At 36.1% G+C, this 19,394-nt stretch overlaps 1 protein-coding gene across 4 annotated transcripts in view; it reads right to left on the bottom strand.

Annotated features, from left to right (window-relative positions):
• LOC106867534 (atrial natriuretic peptide-converting enzyme) overlaps nucleotides 1–19,394 on the bottom strand; it is a 169,452-nt gene that overhangs the window by 73,360 nt on the left and 76,698 nt on the right. For all 4 annotated transcript variants that reach the window (XM_089352458.1, XM_089352459.1, XM_089352460.1 and 1 more), the window contains exons 2-3: nucleotides 6,576–6,690; nucleotides 3,306–3,611 (exon numbers count right to left, since the gene is read on the bottom strand). In XM_089352458.1, the coding sequence (XP_089208584.1) occupies nucleotides 3,306–3,611; nucleotides 6,576–6,684 (415 nt within the window). In that variant the 5' untranslated portion in view covers nucleotides 6,685–6,690. The remainder of the gene's footprint in view (nucleotides 1–3,305; nucleotides 3,612–6,575; nucleotides 6,691–19,394) is intronic.

Here is a 19,394-nt window from a genome sequence, read left to right as displayed (position 1 = left end):
CATCACTTTAGTGTCATTTGCTCAGTTACTGAATGCAGCTGAGTGCGTACATTCATCTATATTCAACAACAACAAGAACAGAAGGGAACCAAGAACAAGGCCTTGTGTGACTCTATTCACCACAATTATATAAACTGTAGGAGGAAGTAAAATTACATAGTACTCTCTGCAAGCATCCTCTGCATTACAAAATGTTGCATTCTTGAAAATCTTACCATAATGTAGAATTCTGTGACGCAAAACATATTTTGCCACTGATTCCATATTCAATGGGAACTAGATTTCACATCATGGAATTCCAAGTTATGGTACTTAATGTTACTGCAAGAATTTCTGGAATACAATGCTTCCATAAGGCAGAAGGATGCCTGTACTTTTCATCCAGTTAAATTTGCACCAAATTTGCACAGTTTTTGTATTTATTTTATTCATTGTAGTGAGTGTGTGTGTGTGTGTGTGTGTGTGTGTGTGTGTGTGTGTGTGTGCATAATGTATGAGTGTATTTGTTACATTCATAGCAATGTGTTTGTGTGATGTGTAGGAGTTTGTGTGTACATTTGGCTCATTCATTGAACATGTGTGTTTTGTGTGACGTGGGAGTGTACACAGAGCAAGTGTGACATGTGCATGCATTTATTTCACACAATGTGTGTGTGATTGTGTGATATACTAGTATACATAATATAATGTATATGATGTGTGCTGTATGAATATGTGCAATATGTGTACGTGATGTGTGATGTATGACTATATGCAATATCTGTATGTGATGGGTGAGTGTATTTGCCTCATTCATTGCAATGTGTGTGTTTGTGTGTATTTGTTTCATTCATTGTAATGTGTGTGTGAAGCATGAATGTATTTTTCTGAATAGCCTTTGCAAGAGTATGTGGGTGTATATTTTGAAGACATGACTAAAGTAATTCTAAATACATTTTGTCAGAATTTTCTTCCTAAAATAAATAACCTAATGCTATTTCCTATATTGAAATCTAATCATATTTCCTTTATTTCATTATTATTATTTTCCTTGTAGAAAGCAAACATAAAACAGAATTCACAGTGAGGAAAGTTATTTTCTTTGTTGTCCTATCAATATATTTACAACTCTACAGCAAACTGTCTGACAATACACTATTTGTCAGCTTTTTAAAAGTTTGTAGGCGTCTCAGTCCTAACAACTATGTACATTTCATACTTCACATACCTTTGTTTTGATTCTGTCATTGATGGGGAAACACTTCAAGATTCAACGGAGAAACCATCACCTAATATTTGACTTATTCAATCAGGGAATTGTTAAAGGACCCAACTGTAGATTTCTTCCATTTTCTTATCTCAGTTGTAAAGGCTTTAGATTTAATTTCTTTAATTTTAACAAACAATTGTTTAAACAGTAAATACGTCAACTTTATATTTAAGTGGTATTTTGGGAGATAAAAGGCCCAACTGAATAAATTAATAGTTGGTAATATGTAAATATACGAAGACATAAATTAGGAATATGAGAATGCTATTCTTTCTTTCTTTCCATCTCTCTATCTAGCTACCTGTCTACTTTAGTGTCATCTTTATATTTTACACAACTATTGTTTTTGTGTAACATCTAAACGTTTTTAAGAAAAGTTAATTTAAGTATATTAGGCTGATTTACCAATTATATAATAATTCTAATTTTGCCACGAACAAGGCCAACAATTTTGAGAAGAGAGGTAGTCAATTACATCAATCCCAGTATTTGACTGGTACTTATTTTATTCATCCCAAAATGATAAAAGGCAAAATTAATCTTGGCAGTATTTAAACTCTGAATCTAAGGAGCTGGAAGAAATGCCACTCAGCTTTTTTCCAGTGCTATAATGATTCTGCTAGTTCACCACCTGAGCCAGTTATGTAATAATACTTTTTACTGTAGGCACCAGGCCTGAAATTTTGGTGGGAAGGGGCTAGTCGATTACATTGACCCTGGTGCTTGACAGGCACTTATTTATTGACCCCTCACAGGAATTTGAACTGAGAACATAAAGCCATAAGAAATGCCACTAAGCATTTTGTCCAGTGTCCAATCAATTTGGACAGCTCACTGCTTTACTAGTTATGTAATAATAATAATAATGATAATAATCTTTATTATTATATTTTCACAAAATATTCAGTAAAAAATTAGATATTCAGTAAAGTGAATGCTAGCATTCTTGATGTCACAAATCAAGAAATTTTAATTAAATTATATTCTTAGTGATGTGATGAACTATTATCTAAATAACTAATTTTGATTAAAAGAGGTAGAGAAAACAACTCACACTTGTAAAATTGGATAAAATAATATTAATCATTAAGCCAATATTATCCTCTCTTAATTGGTGTTGATGTTTGTTGTATTAAACAGGTTCACCTATCCTTTTAATTGTTGATGTTCGCTATATTAAATATCTTCACTACTACTGTAAATTATTGATGTCCACAATGTCATATATACTCACCTCTATTGTTAATTGTCGATGTTCACTATATTAAATATATCACCTCATTTGTTGATTATTGATGTTCATTATATTAAATATGTTCACCTCTGCTGCAAATGCTCACTGTATTAAACATGTTTACCTCTATTGTTGATGTCCACTATGTTACATATGTTCCTATCTACAGTTTATTGTTATGTTCACTGTATTAAATATGCTGCCCTCTTTTTAGCTATTGACATTCTATATTGAACATTCCAGTTCTTTAACTTGTAGCTATTGATGTGACCTGTATTAAGCATGTTCACTTCAACTGTTGATTTGTTGATGCTTTGCTATAGTAAATATGTCACTTCTACTGTTAATTGCTGGCATTCACAATATTAAATATGTTCACCTCTAACAGTTGATCTTATATCAAACTGACGATTCTACATTAAAAGCTTCAACACTTTCACTGTTAATTATTGATGTTCACTATATTAAATATGTTCAACTTTACTGCTGATATTACTGTTGATATTCATTGTATCAAATATGTTTCCTGTACAGAACGCTTGCCTCTACTGAAAAGCATTAGTTTTTATTGAATTATACCAAATTTATTTGAGAGATGATAAACTTCTGAGAAATCAGGTTCACAACTTGGGTTTCAATTTTCAAATGTAAATTTGTTATTCTATTTTTGGGAATGGCATAAATGCCACACAATCATATTTCTTGTATCCTATGTACTTGAAGCCTGATGCTTGAGTGAAAAAATATTTATTATTTCACATTGAATTTAAACTGATATATACAGAAAAATATGAACAGATTTTTAAATAAGTGAATACTTACGGAAAATCGATCTTTCAGATGCATTCATTGAATGATTATATGGGGGAAGGGTCTTCACAGGAGAGATTTTAGGAGTCTGTCTTGTTGGAGAAATTGTTGGGTGGTAACTGTTTTGAGTTGATGCAGAAACAGTAGGTGTGATTGTATTTGTATGTATAGAAGTAGTTTGGTACAAATTCTTGCTGTGTTGAATTCCATTCATAGGTGTTGATGACTGTATGCTGTAATTTGATGGGAATGTTGTTACTTTGGTTCCAGAATAACTGGTGTTCAAATGAGATGGTGCTAATACTTTGGAACTTGATGCTGGAAAATAAAAGCAACAAAGAATATATCCCAGTTTTAAATTTTGGTTACGAAGAAGAAATTATGATACAAGACATTATCATCCTCTTTTAAGCGCTTTCATGTTCAGTCTACAATATCCACATGATTAGACCTATCTACTAGAGATACCTACAATTCACACACACACACACACACACATTTTCATCATCATCATTTTAATGCTGACATGGGTTGGACAGTATGACCAGATCCAAGGACTGCATCATACCCTTGTATCTGCTTTGGCATAATTTCTACAGCTGAGTGCTTTTCTTAATACCAACCATTTTATAGCATATATACACACGCTCATGGTTCATGGCTTAGTGGTTAGAACGTCAGGCACACAATCATGAGGTAGTGAGTCTGATTCCCAGCCAAGGCAGTGTGTTGAGTTATTAAGCAAGATACTTTATTTCACGTTGCTCCAGTTCACTCAGCTGTAGAAATGAGATGTGATGCCACTGGTGCCAAGTTGTATCAACATTTGCCTTTCTCTTGGATAATGTCAGGGGCATAGAGAAGGGAGGCTGGTATGCATGGGTGACTGCTAATCTTCGATAAACAACCTTGCCTGAACTTGTGCCTCAGAGGGTAACTTTCTAGGTGCAATCCCATGGTCATTCATGACCAAAGGGGGTCGTTATTCTTTATAAACACACACAAATACTGATACATACATTAATATACACACATACATACACATGCATGCACACACAGATACAGATGTATATAATTATATACACACACATACTAGCTACAGTTTGCCAGACTTAGAATAAGATCTATTCCTACTTCACTGTTTTGTGAAGGTCTTCTGCAGTAAAAAAAAAAATAATTGCTTAAACAATCTTTAAAAAATTTTTAATTTGTAGTAAAATATCCTATCGATGCTGGAATACAAAACAGATGTAAAATATTGAAAGAGAGCAAGAGAGAGTAGGGAAGGTGTGAGGGTGGAAAGCAGGAGGAAAGAGAGGGAGTGAGAGAAAGCAGAGTAGAGTCTAAGGAATGTATTATAACTAATTGGGTCACTGGGTCAGCAATGAAAATGATCTCTATGTCGTAATGGATTTAAGGCTACAAATCTGTTGAAATCCATCCCTCTGTAATCTTTAAATCCATGGTAGGACTTGAACTCAGCATTGCAGGTTTAACAAAACCATACATCAACAATAAAGACCTGCCAACTTAAAAGAGTGAACTATGACCTGCAGTTATATATGGAACTTACAATCTGGGTCATTGTCTGGTGATGTGCTTAAGAAATTACATGATCTTCAGTTCACTTTGTGACACATTGGGTCTTCTTCCATAAACTTCAGGAGTGAAATTTGTGAGAGAAATGTTTGGAATTCCACTGAAGGCATAACTGTTCCTATTCTTGTGCATTAACCCTTTTAACATTTAAACCAGCCATATCTGACCCACATATGCTACTTGGTTTATGTTCTAACCAGACTATCACACCAAACCTTCAATGCCCTTCTAAAAATATACTATCACATCATCAAAATATCAAAGCTATGAGATAATGCATGATTAATTAAGAGCAACATGAATGAAAGAGCATTATATATGATAGAATAATCTGAATGTTAAAGAGTTAAACCTAGAAAATCCCATGGTTTAATACTACCATCTGGACATTATGTACACTTAGTAGAAGCCACTCTGTAGCAAGCATTGAGGTCTAGGCTCAGATGATTACTTCTGGCTTATGACTCCTAAAGCTCATCACAGACTCAAGTCATTCAGTTGAGAAAGTAATGCTCATCCATGATACTTTACTGGATCATCATAAGTGGTGGGAGAAGATATCCTCAAATAGGGAACCTGGCCTGACTGCTTGTCACAGAGTGGGCTTTACTAAAGTCACCTTGGGTATCAAATATCAATGTTAAACTGGGCAGTGAATTAAGTATACAGCCCAAATAGGCCAGGACGGGATTTGAAATCAAAACACAAAGAAATAGAACAAATACAAAAAAGCATCTAGTCCCAAAGTCATACAGTTTCATCAATCCACCATCTTAGACCAGTATTTTTTTTATCCACTCTAAAAGATGAAAGACAAAGCTGACTTCAGTGAAACTTGAGCTTAGGGTGCAGGGACTCAGAACAGATTACTAACCACAAGACATTCTATCAAATGACCTAACAACTCTACCAAGTCACTGCCAATAATAATAATAGTAATGACCTCCTCTGTTATAGGTATAAGGCCTGAAATTTTGGTGACAGAGGCAAGTCAATAACATCAATTTCACTGCTCAGTTAGTTGGTACTTATTTTATCAAGGCCAAAAGGATTAAAGGTATTGTCGACCTCATGGAATTTGAATTCAGAATGTGAAGACCAATGAAATGCCACTAAACATTTCTATCCAACATCTTAAATCTGCCAACTTGCCACTCAATAATAATAATGATAATAATTTCAGGGGAGTGGGTAAGTCGACCCCAGTACTCAACTGGTATTTATTTCATCAACTCCGTACGGTGAAAGGCAAAGTTGACCTCGGTAGAATTTGAACACAGAGCATGAAGACAGACGAAATGTCACTAAGCATTTTGCCCAGCATGCTAACAATTCTATGATAGGCACAAGGCCTGAAATTTGAGGGGAGGGTGGTAGTCGATCACATTGACCCCAGTACTGGTACTTAATTTATCAACCCCAAAAAGATGAAAGGCAAAGTCAACCATGGAGGAATTTGAACCCAGAATGTAAAGATGGATAAAATACCACTAAGCATTTCACCTGGCATGCTAATGATTCTGTCAGCTCATCACCTTTCATAACCTCAATAATAATAACAACAGAGATGGAAACAAGAATGGCAAGACAACAACAACAACAAAACAAAACACAACAGATTTTTCATTGACTAAAAAAAATGTTTAGTGGAACAAGAGTAGATAGGTGAGGTGTAGGACTTACTTAAATCATAGACTGGGATGAAGACAATAATGAACAAGACAATGAGAGCTGCACAAATAAGTATCCAGCGACGTCGATTTTTCCTTGTTTTGGTCTTTGTAGTTGGCATGTTTTCCTAAAAAATACAAGAGAAATTAATAATAATAATAATAATAATAATAATAATAATAATAATAATGATTTCTTTTAATGGCCACGAGGGCCCAAGACATGAAGGACAATATCGAAGAATGAGTTACAGCACACAAAAAAACACAGCAAAACAAAAATTACAAAAACAGGTGAGGTTAACATCGATCAAGGAGAGAAACTACAATATTAAAGGATATAACAGAGGATATATAATGGAAAGTAGAGAAATAAATAATAAATAAATAAATAGTATCTCCAATAGCAGGGCAGTCCACTTAGGATAATCCAGGGTAAACCCCACACAAAAATCCCGGATTATTCTGCCATCCCCAAAGTATGGGAAAGTGTCTTCTTCCAGTTTCGTTCCTCCTGTTTAGAAAAGCATATTCAGAGTAGATCCATTCAGTCTCACCAATAGTGATAATAATAATACTTTTTTCATTTTGGCACAAGGCCAGCAATATTAAGAAGAAGGGTTTAGTTGATTACATTGGCCCCCAGTATTTGACTGGTACTTTATTTTATCAATCCTGAAAGAGTAAAAGCAAAGTTGACTTTGACAGGATTTGATCTCAGAACAAGAAAAAGTTAGAACAAATGCCTCTTAGCAATTTCTCTAATATGTTAATGATTCTGCCAATAATAATAATAATAATAATCCTTTCTACTATAGGCACAGGGACTGAAATTCGGGGGGAGGGGTTAAGTCAATTACATTGACACCAGTGTGAAACTGGTACTTCTTTCATCAACTCTGAAAGGATGAAAGGCAAAGTCAATCTCGGTGGAATTTGAACTCAGAATGTAAGGGCGGACGAAATACCACTAAACATTTCACCTGGTATGCTAGCTATTCTGCCAGCTGGTTGCCTTATAATGATAATAATAACAATCACAACAATAATTTTTTTTTCTACTATAAGCAGAGTGCCTGAATTTCTGGGGAAATGGACTACATTGACCCCAGTGTTCAACTGGTACTATTTTATTGACCCTGAAAGGATGAAGGGTAAAGTCGACTTCGGTAGCATTTGAACTCAGAATGTAATGAGTTGGAAGAAATACTGCTAAGCATTTCATCTGACATGCTAATGATTCTACCAGCTGCAAATATTATAAGGATTTGATGTGGGAAATAGGCAATGAAGAGAGTGGATGTGATACCAGTAGTAATCGGCACACTTGGAAGTATCAGCACTCAACTATCAACATGGCTCAAAAGAACTGGTACAAACGTAAAGATGGAACACCTACAAAAACCAGCATTGCTTGGTTCTCTGCAGAATTCTTTAAGCATGATCAGTAAACAAGTGTCGTCTTAGTCTGCTGGCTGAGGGCAGCTGACACTTTCTATCACACCCAGCAAAATAAGCTGAGAGTTTTCATCAAATAATAATAATAATAATAATAATAATAATAATAATAATAATAGTAATAGTAAATGCCTTGATGCAGTACCAGGCACTGGTTCTCATGACTTTTGATCTTAACTGATTGGAAATGTTATGTACATTGTTTTGTCTTGGTATAAAAGATGGGCTACAGCAAATATTCTGTTCAATACCACAGATTTGCTTGTCAGTTGTTTGACCTTATCCAGTTGAGCATGTCCCTTAGTGGCTGGCAATATGTGCATATCTGATCACAAGCAGAAGTAGGAGAAGAATATTATAGCCATATATTGAGATGAATTCTTAGGAGTTTGTATAATTCACCTCTGGAAACATGCATGTTTCATTCATCATCCTTAAACAACTCTTATTCAAGGACCTTTTGAGTGGGATGGGTTACTCGCCCTGAAGAAAATTCTAACTGGTCCCCACCTGCGAGGTCATGCGCTGTTTATCTTGATATGAGATCACCATGTCGCGCACATATGGTTGTGATGCATGTGCCTGGTGTACCCTTATCAGACGGGTAGTCATGATGAGTATACTGAGCTTCGTATGTTTTACGACAGTGTCACTTTGATGGCATATACTTCTCTCTCACTCAATAATAATAATAATGGTTTCAAATTTTGCCACAAGGGTAGACATTTTGGGGGAGCGGATGAGTCGATTGCATCGACTCCAGTGCGTAAGTGGTACTTGATTTATCGACCCCGAAATGATGAGAGGCAAGGTCCACCGCGGCGGCATTTGAACTCAGAACGCGAAAACATGAAATACTGCTAAGCATTTTGCTCGGCGTGCTAACGATTCTGCCAGCTCGCTGCCATAATAAACAACAACAACAATAATAATAATAATAATAATAATAATAATAATAATAATAGTAATAATAATAATAGGTCGGATATAGTTGTCAGAGTTCACCAAGAAAAAAAATGCTTTTTAATCGATGTATCAATACCAACAGATGACAATGTTTCTCTAAAAGAAACGGAGAAATTTTCAAAATACAAAGACCTGGAAATAGAGGTAACTCGAATGTGGAGCCTAAATGCAAAAATAATTCCTATCATAGTAGGCGCATTAGGTATAATATAAAAAAAAACACAAATGCATAACAAAAACACCAAGACTAACAAGTATATGCAACATACAGAAAATCGCACTACAAGCATTGCAGACATCCAACGTAAAACACTTTCAATACAGTGAAAATAAGAGCAAAACAAACTACAGCACATGTCCGTCATATAATAATAATAATATTAATAATGGCAATAAAGATGATGACGATAATGATTTTTGTCTGCAATTTGAACACTGAAATATAACATGAAGCATCAAACATTTCGTTAGTATACTCAAATATTCCTAAATATATTAAAAACACACACACACACAGTGTGTGTGTGTACATGTATGTATAAATGCACTGAAATACACCACATTACGGAAACACTGGTTACGGAATTCTGCACTTAATGAGAATTATATTTTATGACCACTAATTTCAGGATACAGCTTGTAATTTCAACATAATTCCTGAAATTTGGGATAAATTTCAACAATTTAAAAAAAAATTAAAAGCATGATATCATCATGATTATATAATTTGATGTGATACTTTAACCTCTCTTATTTCCTGTCTCCCTTCTTTGTACATGTTTGTTTACAGGTTACAATTTACTTCTTAAAATTTATTTATTTCTAGTGCACTAAACATTCTTTCCAAAAGTTGTTCACTCTCTCCTCTTACCCAGTACCTTTTTTCATTGTTCTCAGCATTCGTGCCGACACCGCTCTGTACCCTCAATCACCCATCTCGTTTGCACCAGATCCACTCAACAAACGTGGACCTGGCTAACTTGAGTAGTACAGAATTTCCTCAAATATCCTACATCTCACATCTTTCAACATCAAGCCTTCACCTTTCTCTTTTATTCATTTAGTTTCTTTAGGTTTGAAATAACAGAGTGACTGTCTTTTGCGCAGAACATAACTGTTTTCCTTAGATTCTACAGTTTAACTTTTGGTGTGGATTTCTTGTTTCTTCTCTGCCTTTCGATTTAATAACAGTGCATCGACTTTATTCAAGATTACTGGAAAGAGGTCATCAAGTTGAATTAAAAGCAGCAGTGCCAAAAGTTAAACTTGAATGCTTACAAAGATTTGACACAGAAGACCTTACTGAAATAACATGAAAGCTTGCAACGTCTACAGAAGGAACAATAGATGACAAAATAGACAAAAGTACGTCAAGTAGTCAAGCCGCTACCTCTTTAAGTGTCTGGATATTGTTTTGTTTTTCTTATTTCGTAAGTTTGATGTGGCTACCATCCTATAGAGAAACTTTGTCAAATGAGGAGTAAATGCTAATAGAACAAGAGTGAACTACAGATGAAAAAGAGAATACCGAAGCTCCACTAACTCAACAAGGGTTAGTATTTACATTGCTTATAACGATCCTAATTGTCAACTTTACATAAACATTACCAGAGGAGTTCATAGCGAATTCAATTCCTACTCTGAGTTGCATCAAAAATCCTTAGGAAAGTTCTTCAACTTTGAAACTGATGCTGAAGACAATGCTCTACAAGACAGAAAGTAATACTGCTCTCCCTTCCAATAACCCCCATTGCATCACTGCCCATCATACAACAATAGACATGTTTTGCAATGAGTATGAATCCTACAATGATTCTATTGTATTTTGAGCATGTTTCGAAGTAGTTATTTTCATGCATAAAATTGGTTATATGTCTTTTCTAAAAAATTCTGTTAGAAAGTATCTTAGTTTATACTATGGAAATCAAGGGGAAATAGGTTGTGCTAGGGTACAAGTTTGAGAAACGCAATGCCACCGCCGCGAGGGACAAGCTTGTGAGTATATAAACACAAAGCATAATTGTCATTCTAAACTTTATAAAGTATACACACGTTTCAGTAAATCAATTGTCCTCATTATGCAAGGCAAGTTAGCCAAATGACGTAGTGCGGTCGATTCATCTTCTCAACGCTAAGGAGGTAACTCAGCTATATTACAACATCTAATTAATTGTCTTGCCTTGCGTAATAATGACAGCCGATCTACCGAAACACATGTTTTACAAAGCATATAATATCAATTACGTTTTCTGAGTTTAATATTGCTATTACGTGCTCGAATTCCGCACGCAAACATATCCAGGGGTTTGACGGACTTCGTTTAACTGCACTGGATATAAAAGTGGAGTAGAGAATGTTCTTATCATCGATCACGCATTGCGTTTATATATATATATATATATATATATATATATATATATATATATATATATATATATATATATACTTTGGGTATGGTATATGAGTTCAGCAAAAACTTAGATTCAGATGAATATGGTACTTAAGTTGAGGCACCAGAATTTAGTACGGTATTATCCAAACAATTTCAAAGTAAGGTGATTAAAATCAAAATAAGCAGCAAGGATATCCAGAGGTAATGCAGTACGATCGTTTCATGCAATTCCGTTTAATTGAACAATGCAATCATTACATTAATTTAAAATGCAGAGCAATCCTCAGCTGCACAAAGACATAGAATTTAATTAAATTGCTCAATTAAGTTGCTCATTATATATATATATATATATATATATATATATATATATATATATTGTAATAGATCCATTTAACAAATTTTACTAATCAGTTTTGCGCACAATTAGGGAAAACCTAAGACGGAGCTCATCAGAAGGCCTGGTATGAAAATTAAGCGCGCGCGTACATGTGTGTGTGTGTGTGTGTGTGTGTTGAACTTGTGCTCTGTACAAGAAATCGATTTGGGGTTTTCTTTATTCTTCAATTTTAAAAATAAAACTTCGTAGCTTTCAACTTAAGTTTCGTATTTTTTTCATTTTTAGTGAAATCTAGTTGTAAGTTTAGCCGTTATATATAAAATATTATAGGAGAGTGAGAGAGACTGTCATATATATTTTTCTATTATATAATAATTTCACAAGTAAGTTATGGTAAGTTACTTTCCAGTTGGTTGACTGACAGTTCTTACAGTAAATCACTCAACTGTAGAGTAGGAAGAGCAAGAATATTTTTATATTGTGTCACCTGGTTGAGCCATATCGAATCTTGTGTGTAGAAGTTGAGGTACGACACACTAATCACAGACCACTTGATTAAACCTCGCGAAAACCTCGTGCAATAAACTTGTAGAAAATTTCAAGCTAGGATTCAACAACACCAAAACGTAAAGGATCTTATGAGAAAGGCTTACTCAACCATCTCTGTTTCTATTAAAACCACTGAGTTAGCAAATTAATATATCAATCTTTTCATCTACTCAGTAACTGATCTCAGCGTCGACAACAACAAAGCAGGAATGAATAAATGAATGAATAAATAGGTCAGCAGTAAGGAAGGTCTATTAAAACAACTACAAAGCTTAGCATTATTACGTATTCAAGCTATGAATAATAAATAACTTCTTGAGATACTAACAGAGTATAGTCCTTCACTTACTTTGTATTATGGGGATGATGGGGGATAGCTATTTTTTTTTTCTTTTTATATGCTTGATTCTTAAAAACTGAGAAATCTTTGGTATGCCTTTGTTATAAGAAACAAAAATCGAGTCATTTAGTGCGACGGTTATTAGTTAATTATTCTGACCAACAATAGTTCTTTCTACTATAGGACAAGGCCTGAAGTTTTGAGAGAGAGGACAGCCGATTACATCGAACCCAGTGTTCAGTTGGTACTTATTTTATTAAACCCGAAAGGATGAAAGACAAAGTGAACCTCAACAGAATGTGAACATTAAACGTAAAGACGGACGAAATGCCGTTAAACATTTTGCCCGGAATGCTAATGTTTCTGTCAGTTCACCGCCTTAATTATTATTGTTATTATTATTAAAAAGGTAGCGTGATTAGCAGCATTTCGTCCGACTTTATATCCTGAGTTCACATTCCATCGAGGCTTTTCATTCTTTCGAGGTTAATAGAATAAGTACCCACTGAGCATTGGAGTCGATGTAATCGACTTAATTCTTCCTCCTAATTTTCAGGCCTTGTGCCTATAGTAAAAAGGAGAATTATGATTATTATACTTGAAAGAGAAGTACGTATGTTCGAAGCTCCTGAGGTATTGTTGAAATTTGTTTTTTTTTTTCAGAGATTGTTATTTGTAATCTTGTTGTACCATCTAGTTAACAAGCCAACACATTTTCTCTATAATTAGTTGGTTTTGCGAAATATTCGTCCCTTAAGGGCGTATTTTGGAACTTAAATTGGCAAAATTACATATTTTAAAACAAAAAGCAATATAATTTCCCAAATGGAGATGATAGCTCTTGGAATAGCCATTATGAAGATATTTTGCCCCCCCCCCCCCCGCTATCTAGAAAGTTGAAAAACAATGTACATATAACGATAACAGCAAAAACTTATATGAAAAAGAAAGTGAAATCAACATCACCACATTTCACACATTTCACACGACGAGGCAACTGAGTAAAAAAAACCCATCAAAATAAGAAAAAAGAAAACAACGACAAAAATTAAACGGGAGAACGAAAACAAAAAAATCCAATTTTTCATTCAACACACCTGCAATTTCCACTGCCATCACCACCATTCACGCCAGCCCAAAAGTATAGGTAAACAAAATCTGCAAATTTAGCGTTAGTGATTTCACCAACGCGATGCATCAAATAAGCGAAGAAACTTTTATTGATATTAAAGAACCAAAAGATTTAAAATCCATCCTGGTGAAATGTGGCCGAAAAACATGACTGTCATTATTCTAAAATTTATCCAACAACAAACCAACCTTAGAACAGTGGTATATATAAAACTATAGTCACAAAAGGCAAAATAAAGAAACAGAACATCGGTACAGCAGCAACAGCAGCAGATTGGAAATTGCCTCAGACCAGTCTGGGGCACAAAAATATGCACAGTCAGAGCTGTTCGATACTGTAGATATGAGATTCGCTACAGAAAATGAGGCAAGAAAGCACTCCACAACCAATCTAATGAGTGATGAACTGGTCGACATTTCAGTTCACTTTGGCCGAAGTGCGCTTAAAATAAAAATAGTCAACGTGCTCCCCTCCCCAGAAATCAACATTTGCTCGTTGGTAGCGGTGGCCCTCTTCGATACAGGGAAGAAACAAAACTGGTCGAGCCTAGGGATGGAGCTATTGATCTAAACGGAATACCAAAGCATGGAAGCTATTCCAGATTTAGTCTACCAGATGGTACAAAACTACACGCGATCGTTGAAGGAAGAAGGTCAAGGTATCGCTTGTGGAGTAACACAAGCCACCTCAAGGGGTTCTGTTCACAACAAAGGAAAGACTAGTTAGCACCACAACAACAATACCAAAAGCAAAAACTGCAATAATAGCAGCAGCGACAGTAACTGCAACATCTACAGCATCAACAACAATAGTGGAAGCAGCAGCAACTAAAACAACATAAAACATGCCAATATCAAAGATCGCCACATCACAGACAGCAACAGAAACCCTCAAATCAACAACTATATCAAGAAACAACACAACAGACGTCCTCAAGAGATATCCCTCCAAGACATTCATCGCACAGACATGTCATGTAGTGAAGATGACGTGGAAAACACCATTCAGTAACAAAGATAAAAAAGGAAAACAAAAATACGTCAATCCACAAAACTTGGAGACACGACAATTTGAGGAGGTGCCTTCGAGCAGTTATACTCCTACACACCCAACAGCTGCTACATCAGTAATATCAACACATTATCTTCACTTTCATAGACACCATTATCACAAGCACAAATAAATTCAGACATATACACGCACCAAAAGTCAGAACGTTTTCCCCAGCACGTCAAAAAAGACATTAATAAATACACAGCCATAAATACAAATAATAAACTAATGTACCACACACTCGAAAATACTAACATCACACTCGATAACTACATCACATTAACCAACAGCGTTCCACCACATAAAAATTATCCAAATTTTTTGCAGCACACAATCATTTTAAAATATAGATACTCAACAGAAGTAGGAAGCTTTCGATCAGACATAGAAATAAAAAATTATGAAAAGCTGCTTGTAGAAATACCCATACATAGCATGAGAGACAAAGCACCCATTCCTCTAAAGAAATAAAGTGATCTTCTTTTTTTTATCATTCCTCTTGTCAAACATAGCTGCACACAGAATAGGCAGAGTAAATGTACGTAGCTTGAGATCATCCGGGAAGCAGGGCCATCTGCTCAACGACATCAGGTCACTGAATATAGACGGGGTTGCCATCAACGACACCAAAGTTTTCGATCATTAAGATCCCATGCCCATTTTCAGTGGACGCGAGATTTATTTCCATGTCGACCAGGAATGGGAGGTGAAGTGACAGTATTTTTTCAGAAAAGTAAAGATCTCAAGAAACGGACCATCTTGGACCCAGAAGGTAAGTTGGTGGTCCTGGATGAGATCAGTAGCGACGGGAGTACCTTCAGACTAGTAGCTGTTTATTTTCCGATAGGAGCAGTATATCCAGATTTCTTCAGGCGTGTGGTAGTTTTCCTGGGAACGTCTTCTCTTTAGTGTCAGTGGACAACTGAAACACCATCTTGGATGCACGCTTGGATTGTGTGGGAATAGTTTCCACTTGTCTGAAAGATAGCGACTGCATTTCCCAGATATGCAGATAAACAACGTGGACATGGGCATATTGCATCGAGACATCTAAGTCGCATCTTGATATAGTATTCTATTGGTCGGTAGGTAAGGATAATACTGGTTGTTCATATTTTAAAATCGTTGGCTATATAGATCAACACCCTAATTGTAGCCCAACGGAAAATGGAACGAATCATGCTTGGCAGGAAGCCTAACACCGATAGTGCCGTCAGGCGTTCACATCCCTTTGCTAATCAGGCAATGTTGTCAGTGGAGGTGCTGCTTTGGCAGTCCACAAAGGTTTAGTGGCAGACAAGAGCGACGAAGTTCTCAGGGAGATTCTGGGCACTGACGAGAATCAACTGGTTGATCTGCTCCGGAAGACTTTCGGACCAGAACCTACTGGTGGTTTCTAGAAATCTATGGCTTGGTAGTGCTACCGTGGTGGAAGCATTGCCGGTTCGAGATAAAGTCAACAAGCATGAAAGTACCGTTTGTTGGGCATGTCCAAGATGTGCACAGAGCGATGATATTGCACGTTCTTTCCCAGTGCTCGAGCATAGTTGACTCGTGAGCTTATGTCGAACAGCTGCTGTCGCATGTAGGACCGGTCCGGCTATCGGCTAAGTCCACAGTGAAGATCACCCCGCCTCCTTCTTTTGGTTGAGAAGGACGGATAGTATTTATCTTCCTGGCGGCCTTAGCGAAAGTGGTTGTGTAGAGGACTAGACTGAAAGGGCCGAAGACAGACACTTCCGTCTCTGCCAAGTACTCGTTATCTTTTTCAAGTTCTACGTGAAAAGGAAAGTGAGGGCGAAGAGGCAAATCTGTTGAAAGATGGGTGAATGTAACAAGGATGGTCTGAATGAACGGGCCTACTCTAAGCATGCGCATATAAATTGAAGGGAGAGGAGGAGGAGCAGCACTAGTGGTTAGGGTGACTATGGTTTTGTGGGGGTTTCCATGAACGCCCTTGGAAGTCTCCCTTTTTTAGGGAATTTTCTCGCTTCAATTTTTGTTTTTGTTATTTTATCTCTTTACATGCCTTTATATAACCCCATCACCACCATCATATCATACCATATCATACTATATTGTATGGTATCGTCCTGCACCATCTGCCTTGTAAGACTTCAGTGGTTTTTAACGATCTACTTGTAAGCCTTCAGTGGTTTATAACGAAATTATTATTATTATTATTATTATTATTATTATTATTCATAAAATATCACTGGTTCGTCCCATTTTATTTACTGATCATAACTTTCGTTGATAGCCAAGGATATTTTCTATGTTTGTGCTAGGTAGTTAATCTTTAGTTCTAAGTCAATTCTGAACAATATGACAAAATCCTTCCTAACTTGATCATCCCATCTCTTTTTTTACTTCTTCAAGATTAGTGTATTGTTCAAGGTGTTTTTCCTGTTTTCAAAAGAGCATGGTGTAATATGACGGATATTTGTTTTCTCTTTCTAGCATATCAAATTACCACACAAGCACACAATCGTCGGTTCATTCTACTATTATATGGTTCTATAAGTGGGTTTTTGTTTCTTCTTCTTCAGTTTACAATATGGAAGACGTCTGCTGTTAGATAACAAAATTCAGTAATTTACCATAGCTGAGATATGTTCAGATATAGACGAAACATCTGTCCACTTACTTATAAATGTCTACGTCTGACTTTTAGAAATTCAGATGCAACAAAACGGTGATTGAAAAGTTAGTGATGTTACAATTAGACTGCCGGCGGAATAGAAATTCTTTATGTATAACAAATGCAGCATTAGTTTCAAATAGTAATCTGTGTATCATACTTATGCATATACATCACAGAAATCCATATTAACTGCGGTATTTGTCCGGAGATAATATCTTTTATGAATAGCTATAAGAGATGTCTCCGGACGAATATGGCGGTCAATTCGACTTTCCACGATGTATTTGTATTAGGTAGGATACACAGATTGCGATTTTAGTCTGAATTTGCGATTTTACCCTGAATTTCAGGGTCGATAAAAATACACGTACTCATCTAAGGTGATAGATTGGTATGTCTTATAACATTTGCCCCCTTATCTTTGTTCCGTGTTCAAATCCCGATACGGCTTACTTGAGTTGTAGACTTATTACGTCGCCCGGTTTAACACCACCAGCACCACCACTTGGTACTTTGTGTGCCTTTGGTGGGGGTCTATTATGCAGCAGGCTTTCACGTTAGGCCTACAGATTTGAAATATCCCTCCTCCCTTCCATGAGTGTTGGAGGCCTTGTGGAAGATCACATTGTATTACAGCATACCCACAGACTAGGATCTGTAAGTGTGCGTATGTGTGTAAAAGGAACAATGTTTGTAACTGGTATATTTCGCTAACTTGTACTGATTTCAAATATTGACCCTGCATGAGATGGATAGATTAGACAAAGACACACACACACACACACATTAATACACACACTCACAGAGAAGTGCTTCTGAACTATGCAGCATACCGTGGTGGCCTATAATACATGATGTCACTTAGAAGTCGGTGACATAAAAGACGATGTAAGTAAAAAGCAGGAAGCATAACACATGGTGTAACAATGACGTTGGAGATATTAGACATGATGTGAGTCAGAGATAGGTACAAGATTGACATAGAATGTCACTCAGATATAACACATAACATTATAGTTGATATTATCCGATATATCAGATGCAGCGTGTAAGAGGTAACAAAGGCAGGGAATTGAAGGAAGAGGAGAAGGTGAAGGCGAACGAGAGAGAGAGAGAGTTCAAGAAAGTGAGAAAATGAAAGAGAAAGAAACAGACAGACTTGAAGGAAGAGGGGAAGTAAGACACAGAGAGAATTGAAGGTGGTGGGAGAAGTAAGATTGAGAGAGAGAGAGAGAGAGAGAGAATTGAAGGAACGGGGGAAAGAGAATTGAAGAAACGGTGAGAGAGAGAGAGAGAGAGAACTGGAAGAAGTGGAGAGGTAAGAGAGTAACGGCTGAGAGGTAAATGTAATTAAAGACATAAATGGAAAAAAGAACTACTAAATCCAGAGAAAGTCGAGAAGGCCCGTGTTGAAGTCTGGATTAATGCCAACTAATGTCCTGGGTACAATCTAACGACTGCTTCCACCTTCGACCTCTCCATTGTCTCACAGACAAGACATTGACATAATAAATAGCGAATATAAAATAATAGATTGAAAATTCAATTTTCTTCCAGGCCATTCCGATCATTCCCCTCGTCAGAATTGCACTGGTGTGCAAAAAGTAACAAATAAACTATTAATTTACTTATTAGGCAGCAAGAAAAGATGAAAATTTTCGACATTTTTTTATGTCTGTATAATAATAGCCGACACTAATATATATACATACATGTGTGTGTGTGTGTGTGTGTGTGTGTGTGTGTGTGTGTGTGTGTGTAATGGCATAGCACCTCACATTAAAGGCTGGGGGGGTACTGTTTATTAATATCTACCATACAACATAAGTGCATTATATATATATTTTCATTCTTTTACTCGTTTCAGTCATTTGACTGCGGCTATGCTGGAGCACCGCCTTTAGTCGAACAAATTGACTCCATGACTTATTCTTTGTAAGCCAAGTACTTATTCTATC

The sequence above is a fragment of the Octopus bimaculoides genome, chromosome 5 (assembly GCF_046866305.1).
Source record: "Octopus bimaculoides isolate indiv1 chromosome 5, ASM4686630v1, whole genome shotgun sequence".
Taxonomy (NCBI): Eukaryota; Metazoa; Mollusca; class Cephalopoda; order Octopoda; family Octopodidae; genus Octopus; species Octopus bimaculoides.
This window is presented reverse-complemented; position numbering and strand designations above follow the sequence as displayed.